This window comes from Lepisosteus oculatus, chromosome 13 (assembly GCF_040954835.1).
Source record: "Lepisosteus oculatus isolate fLepOcu1 chromosome 13, fLepOcu1.hap2, whole genome shotgun sequence".
Lineage (NCBI taxonomy): Eukaryota > Metazoa > Chordata > Actinopteri > Semionotiformes > Lepisosteidae > Lepisosteus > Lepisosteus oculatus.
The window spans coordinates 32,573,227-32,583,546 of record NC_090708.1 but is presented as its reverse complement, the minus strand read 5'-3'; the positions used below and the strand labels follow the sequence as shown (position 1 = coordinate 32,583,546).

Genomic DNA, 10,320 nt, shown 5'->3' with positions numbered 1-10,320 from the left:
CTTCAAATACACTGAATGGAACACACAATGTACAGTGTCTATCCTGAACAAATTAGCTTTTGGGTCTGATCAAAAGGAAGATGTATGATTTACAGTACTTTGTACAATCTTCATAAATATTCATCTCTGCAGTAGTGTAATGCTGAATACATATTCAATTTCTTCAGTTTGAGGACATTTTAAAATACCTACTTGTCTCAGTATCCTAATGAACATGGAGTCATATGGTTACCCTACAGGGAACAGCTCAAACATAATATATCCTGTACAGTACATTTATTGAGACAAGTGCTCATTCCTGCACAGACTCTTGCACAAAATTAATTACTTTCAGAAGACACGAATGAATGAAGCAGTCAGTTTTTAAAATAAGATGCTGATGTCTGAGAGATTTGGAAACATTATTAAAAATCAAAAAATAAAATGGCATTGGGTCAAACACAGATTCTGAGTAAAAATGACACAATACTAGTAAGTGAAAAAATACTTTTAAATACTTTAAATGCACACATATAATTTAAATATGGAATGTGCTAATGTGACTAAAATCATTGTGTAATTGTGAAATCATTACCTTACTGTACAGAAAAATTGGTGTCTTACTGTCTATCTCCTGCAGTCTTTCTATAACAAAACTAAGGTGAAACTCCAAGGCTGAGGGAATGCATGAGGAAATTATTATTTCTTTGCTTAAGAATCAACAAAAATTGAGTTAGCTGATGGCAGAAAAGCCACAATAGATATCAGGCCTCATTAAAGAACAAAAAATATTCTTTTTAAATGTCATACTTTAGTCTCAGCCTTAAGAAATTAATGTAATTCTTCAAGCTCTTACTGTATTAATTGTAGCCATTGTGGTCCTGCTAAATGCATTGCATCTTGAATTAATAATACGCATAGTTTTACAATGCAAAAGGATTGTGAGTAGTCCATTTATTTTTAAAGATGTATGCTTGAAAAGTATCCATCCCTGTGTTTATTTTTGCTATGCTTCCATCTGCTTCTCTCAATATTAGGGACAGTTAGCAATCTCAAAAGTATGCCTTAGTTGCATTTTGTTGTTGCCCACTACCATAGTTAAATGATTCTGTTTTGCATTTGCTTTTAACTGTTGGAATTTGCTTTATTATGGTTTGAGACAAAACAAGTTTCAGGGCCCTTTAAGACATTATATTTGTCACCTTTGTTATATACTGGATTCAATGAATAAATGTGACGTATGAATAAATGAGTCTGAGTATGAGTGTGTATCCTTGCTGTGGTGTATGTGCAGCAGCACACTGCTGTGAGTCAATATAGAGCTCATGAGGTTCTATAATCAGGTGCTATCTACAAGCATAATACAACTGTTAATAGCACAGGTTTCTAAATGTATACTATTTAGGTTGTGTTTCTGTGAAAATGTTGTGTTTCTGTTTTCCATCTGTACATATACATGTGGGCTAGAGCTCGGGAAAGTATTTTGGTTAATGTCCAAGAATACAAAATGATTACAGTTTACTCTATTTTTTTTTTGTAAAACTTAGTAGAAGTTGAGATTTCTGTGTTTTCTATAAAATGTGAGAAAATGAAATTACTACTGTTTGCCTTAAATTTCCGTGAGGCACGTATGATGTGGTTAAATTTACGTTAAAGTTGATGTCCTTCTGAAATTCAAGCTTTTTATTTAAAAAATTGCTGAGTATTGTCTTTAAGCAAGTGTTTACTGTGCCTATAAAAAGAAAGTTCAACAAGTAGCATGGAGAGTTATTTACAGTTCTGATTCACAGAATATGGTATGCTGTATACTGTATATACTGATCTACTCACCGAAGCTGTTAGAATGGTTATGAAAAGACCACAAAATTAGAAGAAAAATCTATTAAATTTATTGATAAACCTAAAGGTAAAAAAATGCTAAGTGAACACATTTTGATCACTAGACCATCAGCAGTGCTATCAAACCAATAACTTCCTAAATATTTTAAAATGCAATCATATTGATAAATTTCAGTCATTTACTACAAACAACAGATGCACATGGACAACAAATATATACTTTAATGTTGATAAACACTGAAAAATAAACATATATTATACAAAGTCATACTACATAGCATTCTTGAGAATAAACAAAAGTCAAATACCCAATGATCCTTCATAAAGTTGAGTCACATTATCATTAATGTTTTAATCTCTACTCTTTCTGACCACCAAAATAAAAACCATGAAATAGAGAGAGATTCATGTACACAATATACATGAAAAATCCAGAAAGAGAAAAAAGTAGTTACTAGCTACTAATGAAGTGTTTTACAAAAAATGTATTCTAAAAATAGAGACCGGTCTGTCATAGGACACACATACTGTACAACCTGGGGACAATTTAGAAATGTGTTAACCTAGACAGTCTTTGGATTATGGCAGGAAAGCTGGTAAAAATGCAATCCAATCGAAACACAGCATGGAGACCCAAAAGCTGTGAGGCAGGAATACTAGTCACCACACCACCCTATTAAAAATATGAAAGTCTTAACTTTGGTTAATCCCCCACCAGGTTGCACTGCTTTGAGATAAAAAAGTCCATTTAAACTCACATTTAAGTGATTTTAGATTAAAATTACCACTTCTGTTGGTGTACCATAATTATTGTATATAGGTAAGATCTTAAGATCTGTAACAGAGTGTTCTGCAACATCTAAATTCCTGTCTGCAGACTTTTTATCAGAGCATATCCTGACAGAAACAAGGTACAAGGCAGGATTACAACTTGGATAGAACCTTAGTCCATTCAAATTAATATCTCTCCAACAAATGTTAATAATAATCATAATAGTTGCTTACACTTAATATAGCACTTTTCTGGACAATCCACTCAAAGCACTTTACAGGTAATGGGGACCCCTCCACTGCCACCAATGTGCAACTTCCACCTGAATGATGTGACAGCAGCCACAGTGCACCAGAATACTCACCACACATCAGCTACAAGCAGAGAGGAGAACAGAGCAATGAAGCTAATTCATAGATGGGGATTATAAGGGTGCCATGATTAGTAAGGTCCAACTGGAAATTTGGCCAAGACACTGGGTTTATATCCCTACTCTTTTCTAGAAACACCCTGGAATGTTTAATGACCACAGAGAATCAGGACTTCAGTTTTACATCTCATGTGAAGGGCAGTGCCCTTTTTCCAGTATAGCTTCCCTTTCACTTTACTGGGGCATTAGGACCCACATAGACCACAGGGTGAGCACCCCCTACTTGGCCCACTAACACCTCTTCCAGCAGCAACCTTAGTTTTTCACAAGAGGTCTCCCATCCAGGTACTGACGAGGCCCATACCTGCGTAGCTTCAGTGGGTTGCCAGTTGTGATTTGCAGGGTGATATGCCTGCTGGCTAATTAAGCCACTGTGTTATCTTTTTGCTTTGTCAGCAAAATGCACATTGCATGGCTGGGAAATAAAAAAATACAGTCTGAAGCACAAGTAATTGTTTGTATGATGTTATGTCTTTAGTAATATCAGAATGTGTGATGGCATACTTAACTTTTCTTAACTTAATCTAGCCCATTTTATTCCTAGACAGAAATTGTTCATACATTTCAACAACTTTCCAGTTGTGCATTAATAAATAAAAGAGAGCCATTTGCAGAATAAATATTTTAATTTCTTTGCTAGACATTTTATAGCTACGAAACATGTATGATCTTAAATATTGTGAAGTTAAAATGAATCTTAAACCTTTAAAGGCTAATCTAAATTAGCTTTAGTGAGTCTAAATGGATCTTTTATCACAGAATTAAGGATATTAACACAGCATATGGACTTGTTTTTTATAATATATTTTTATTACATAAATGTTAACTATTAAATAACTCTTAAGGTTGCATAGTTATTGAATACATAGAATCTCTCGCTATTTTATGATTTTCTTTTGATTTAACACATTTAAAATGTTAATGACATGACTCAATTAACTTTATGAATGCTTATGACTTTTCATGTGATGTTATTTTTTCTTTTTCTTTTTGATTATGGTATATTGTACTGTATATATGTTTAATATATATGTATAGTATTTGTTGTTCAATTAATGTTATTGTTTCAGTCAGCACCTGCTATTGATGTTTAAAACATGACTTACATACAGATGCAGCCATTCAAAATGCACGGTACCACACGCAACTACCCACAAGCCGCGGTACATGATTGGCTGGCCAAAATGTCCGACAGGGGCACTCGTGGTGCACTGGTCGGTAGTGAAAAGATTGAATCATTTAATCTCTTTACTGTGCACATTTATTAATATTTTATGCTAACACCTAGCTTTCTTAACGTGAGAAGTACTACCATAATTAAATACTGTACTTACTGTACTTAAGTACTACTGTAAGCAAAAAAAAGGGGTTTTTGAAGGGGGGAAGGTGTCTTTCGCTGGAGGACTCGCCCCCTTCTACTTTGAAAATACCTGTGAAACCGGTTTAATTCGTCACAGCCAGCACTCCTGCAGAGAGTGATGAAAACCGCGCTGCACCAGGCGAATGCACATAATGTTGGGCTTTTGGGCTCAGGTGGATTTGTGCCCTACAGTTCAACCTGCGGCACCACTGTGTAGTGTACATACAGTACAAACGTGTTATTTTGAAATATAAAAAATATCAATATACTGTAGTGTCCATAATATTTGCTATTTTAGTTTTTCAAAGAAGTGTTTTTGCTAAAAGAAAACTCATAGCGATTGCTGGATTTGAACACCCGACCTCATGCTTATACCGTAAATCGGTCGCTTACGCCATGACACCACCGTGGCAAGTCATGTGACACACACTGAAACAGCAATACAGATATTACAGTAATATGAGCGGAAGGTCAACCACATGTAAGACTTTGGTGCTTAAAATGTTTAGGGAGAAATGGAGTATTGGTGTGTATTTTTTCTTTAAAATACCAATAACAGCAACATACAGTTTACATAATATGTTTATGATCCTAAATTAATATCGTTTATGACCTTTATGACCTTCATTATGCTCCTCTGTGTTTTATGCTTAGCTACTAAAATTTCCCTTCAGTGGTAAAATTCCATATAAATATTAAATACTAAGCGGATTAAAATGTGCATAGTAAAGAGGTTAAATGATTAAATCTTTTCACTAATGACCAATACATCACATTATCTTCCGTGTCACATTAACATTGGAATGTTTTTTTTACAAGTGTCAAAAGAAGCAATACACAACCTGTCTCCTCTATAACTCTTCAGTTTACAGAGAAATTCCGCAAGAGCATCACAACATTGTCCAATAATACTCGTCTTGTGTCTAATTTTTAGTAAAGCAAGATTTGAGCTACAGACCATAATAGAAAAAAAATTCCACCTGCGATTTGGGTGTTAACAAAATGTGTTTACAAAGAAAGTGAAATACAGTAATACTACCAGCTATATAGATACATAGATTTAGATATTTATATCATTATCAATTTATTTAGATACATGATTACATATTATATTCTTGATTATAAAACAGATAATTCCGGTCCTGGAATCTGACTGGCTGACACCCCTCTGAAGCGATATCATTATCTCTGGTACATGGACATCCCAGAAATTTGACTTTTTACTGTGTGATAAATTTTAAAGACTACTTCTTAGCGTAGATAAGAAAGCGTAGATAAAAAAGCTTGGATTCTCATGTATCTGATACAAGTATCTTTTAATACAGTCTTTGTTGTGCTCTTGAGGATCCTTGTGATATTTTGAGCTCTGGTTGAATGATAAGTGTCGCAGTTTAAATAATTTTTGTTGTTAGAAAATATGAAACACTCTGTTAAAAACAAGGGAGTTTTTATGTCTGTTATAGTAAAAGAAATGCCTGACAAAGTAAGGATTGGACAGTTTCCAAGTGCTTATACAAATGTGTTAAAGAAATGAACAAAAAAAGACATTTATTCCTTTATCATAATGGGTAGCTAATGTCCTGTCCTCGTTAGTTAGATCAACGAAGTGCTGTGGTGTTTGTCAATGAAAAAAATAAAGTATTTTCATTTAAAATGACAGTTAGAAAGAATGTGGACCAGTGTAATACTTTGAGTTTACAGCTTGTCCAAAGTCATTCATTATTAATACTATTAGTAATATCTTTGGTAAAGGCTTTGATGCATAAAATATTTCTGCATAATTAAAATATTTATGATAAAGGTAGGTTGTGTACTTTTGCCCAACTGAGCAATCTTGCTTTCATAAAATATACCAACTTTTTAATGACTGATGATTAACATGCTGTAATACACAGTTTAAACTTAAAAGCTCAAATGCTCTATATGAGAGGTTAAGCTTTATTGGCTCCTCCTCGCGGTTTTACAAGGTGATTCCGGATACTTTCCGGTATGACGTCAAATGACACGTTACACCGCGTGATACTGCGTGATACTGATTTTTGATGCGACACGCCCACTGCGTTGTACCGTGAAGTACCCCACGCATTTTAAATGGCTGCATCTGTATGTGCAGTTTAATTAATGAGGCATTCTTGTTTTGTTAGCATAAGGCATGGTCTAAGGACTAAAACATCTGTAGTGAGCTCCCTTTTACTTATAGATTTATCAATAAAGGATAGTAACGTGGTATTGATCAATGACAGATATATTACTATGTTTTTTATGTCACTTTCCATTTTCATTTTCAATAATGAGATCACTTTGTACGTTTAGAGTCCTATGAATGTCTTAGAAATGACCATGTTATTAACAGATATGTGGAAAGAACACTAAAAGCTTAATAATGGTAATTTTGGACACAACGTTTAAACTTTATTAAAGATCAACGGTTTCTGTGAGTGATGTCATGACAGGAAATGCTACATACTGCTCAATTACATTCAGAATACAACCACACGGAATTAATGTGCATAAGATGAGTAAATATTTGTGAAGCACCACAGTATTGCTGCCTATTATTATTAGTACTTTCAAAAATACATAGGAATTGCACTCTTAATTTTGCTCATTCTTTCATTTATATACGGTACTGTGTATAGTCTCTATACAAGGGGTGGCCAGCATGGATCCTGTAGAACCACAATTAGATAGGTTTTACATGTGACTGTTGGGTTTTAAATTAATTTCCAAATTTTAAAATTTAGACCAGTCAAGCAGATAACCTGTTAAAATTTATCACAGTCTGTAGCTGTCAATGACTCACTTGTACAGTATCTCACAGTTAATATACTAAACTGGTCAAAACTCATAGTCTCTACATTTGTTTGCCTGTTTGGCTTTCCTGCATTAAAATTATGCATAGGTGCCATTCCTACTAGAGATTCTTAATCAGTCACCATATCAGAAACTTTAATTTCTTCACCTTATAAGTTACATATATAAATGAAACTGAACTGAAATTAAATTGACTTATTTGAACGTGATAAGTAAACATAATACTGAGATTTATTTAAGCAAGTGCACACCATCACATTAGAGCAGGCATCACAAGTCATAAATCTTTGTAGACCCACTGACCTTTTGAAGAGTTTAAAAAGCAATGTAATATAAGTTATTTGTTTAAGTGGGATACAACATTTAAATGTATAGGGAGGGAGTGAGACAGAGAATGCTGTAATAAATACACTTTCCTAATGAGTTAGTAATTTTTTGCAATTACACAATCAGCAAAAGCTCCCCAATCATATGAAAACATGACACTCACATGTCTTATATCACTCATTAAAAGCACAAGCTGTGATAGGCATACTAAAATACTACAGCCAAGGTATTGTGTCAATGCAATACTTTGTATTTACTGGGTTATTTTCAAATTCAGTGAAAAAATCACCCCAAATTAATTACCTCTCTAAAGTTTTTCAAAAACAAAACAGATTAAATAATAAAGTCAGAAAGATATGCATAAAATAATCATAAGAAATCCCATCCGTAAACATGTAATTCACAAGTCAATAAAACAAAAAACCTCAGAATACAATTGAGAACATAATTCTGTCAACAACCTACACCTCAGATAATTCAGTTTCTCAGAAGTGAATTTTTGACATTGACTCCTCTGGCTTGTATGAACATTTTTAAAATACTGTTTTAAATTTATAGAGGTCCAATATACTGTACTGAACACTTCTAATAAAAATAGGAGATAATGGTATAGATACTGTAAGCAACAAGTTATTGATCACAGTAAACCAACACTGCATAATTATAATACATTTTTTACATCTATGAAAATGCATTTCTAAGTGCTCTATGAAATTAATATCACTAATAAAACTAATCTGACAACTGCTAATATGCTTTGAGAGCAGCACTGATTTTCCAAAAATGTTACAGAATTCAAAATCTTGTACTGATTTAATCAGAAAATCTGATTCACTGCCCAAAAGGCACTCCACCCTGGACACAACAGATGCATCTGTTTGACTCTTTCTATATAAATGATTGAATTTACATATTGAAAGAAAGGTCCTTGCTTTTAGTCAAGCACAGAAGTTATTAACTCAGAACTATACTGTATATTTCAGTTGCACAGCCCTGACTCATAAAATATATATGGGGAAAAATATGAAACATTATTTAAGACAAAATTTCTTCAAGCAAGCTTTGAGGATGAGAAGAAATTAAAATCAAATTATACATATATTAGGTAAGGCAACAAAATCTCACAAACATTTACCTCCCACCATTTCTAGTTAGCTGTCTTTGAAAAGACCCAACAGAAAGCGACTATTTGAACATAGACTTTGTTCTCCCTTTATGTCAAATCCCTCTCAGAGAGCTCCTGGTTGATGGGAAAAAAACTGTGTTGGCACTCCACTGACTTGCTCATTTTTTACTTGAAGACACTGTTTTCAGAGGACAAAGAAAAAAAACACATAAGCAACAAGCAGGACTTAAAATAACGTTACTGAATAGTGGTCAATATGGACCAGTGGCATCCCCCAAAGATTATTATTGATTTAACTATTTGTTGGGTCTTTCTCCATCCATATTTACACAATGGCTTAATTGCCCTGACAGTTCTCATCTCTTTTAGATTTATAATTTCCCTTTTTGGGGGGAGAATCCTGTTTTTTATCTTGGTTTTGGTCACAGGGTAGCTTACTATTAGTGTTCTCAAATGACGATGAACTTCCCATTATGCTTTGCTGTCCTCTTCCTTTGTTTGGATGCTGTTGTCACTGTGAACTTTGACCTCGATTGCATCTGGCTTGAGAGTTTCTTTCCCATTTTCTTCTTTTAATGGTAACTTCCTAAGGAAAGAAAGTCAACTTTTTTTAGGATAGGAGAATCACAAATTAATTATTTTTGACATTACATCCAATTGACAATATAATTCAATCAGTTGATCTTTTGTACAATGCTTTAAATAGTAATGTAAAATAAGAGAGAGGGTCAGTACTCACAAAATTGATTATTTTTTGTACAGATGTAATCTTACAGTTCAATAAAGAAGCACAGATGATACATTTAAAATGTATTTTAAACTAAATTGAAATTAATTCTGTCAATAAAATATATCATAATGTTTTCAAGGTACTGCATAATTCTCATAATACCCATAGAATGTATACCAGAATAAACTTCATACTGTTTAGCAATTCAAAGTCTTTTTTCTCCGGGGAAATAATCATTAAAATGCTCCAGGCTTTCCTACTTAGGAACTTAGGAAAACATTAATCCTACAGCACTAAGGCAAAGCATTAAGCCTGCCTTGAGACACATGAAAGAAGAGAGCTCTTGATGTGTTAGGGTTCACACTTCAAACCTTTACAAGTTTCTTTTGTAATAAGTTAGAACATTGACAAGACAGCATGGTAAATTTCACATTAATTTTGGCTTTTGTTACTAAGGGAAATTGTTTGAAAAGGATGGTGACACACTTCTTATTGTTTTAGAGGAAGGTGTAATCATTCATAGCCATTCAGGGACGCCAAATATGTAACGTTGCTTTGGTAGCCATACCCATCTCAAGATCTGGAACCGAATTCAATCTTGGATTGCCTTCTGGGTGAGCTATGAGCGATGGGGTTAATGTCACACACTCCTCTACTGAGAAGAGTGGAATCAAGTGGGCTGGGAATTGTGCCATGGTTAAACTGGCTACAGTGGCACTAAACTCCCTTAACAGGTCTTGTGTCAACATTCTGGCCTGTTGCGCACAAGCATAAACCCACTGTATAACACCAACAACCATGTCCACTGGTTGGGGAATAAGGTTTAACCCTGTTGCATAGGAAGTTGCCTGTAGCGTTTTCCCTAAGCTTTCCAACTTTTGCTGCTGTCGATACAGTCTGTCACTACCCTCTGGCATCTCTGACACCTGCCTTCTTGGGGCAG

General features: G+C 34.1%; 1 protein-coding gene across 5 annotated transcripts in view; it reads right to left on the bottom strand.

Annotated features, from left to right (window-relative positions):
- Nucleotides 1-2,016: 2,016 nt before the first annotated feature.
- The window catches only part of LOC102686692 (neural cell adhesion molecule 2), a 791,770-nt gene continuing 783,466 nt past the window's right edge, over nucleotides 2,017-10,320 (bottom strand). For 3 of the 5 annotated variants that reach the window (XM_015361840.2, XM_015361843.2, XM_015361842.2), the window contains one exon: nucleotides 2,017-9,233. In XM_015361840.2, coding sequence (XP_015217326.2) covers nucleotides 9,119-9,233 — 115 coding nt within the window. In that variant the 3' untranslated portion in view covers nucleotides 2,017-9,118. The remainder of the gene's footprint in view (nucleotides 9,234-10,320) is intronic. The other 2 variants (XM_015361841.2, XM_069197480.1) reach the window with 2 other exon arrangements.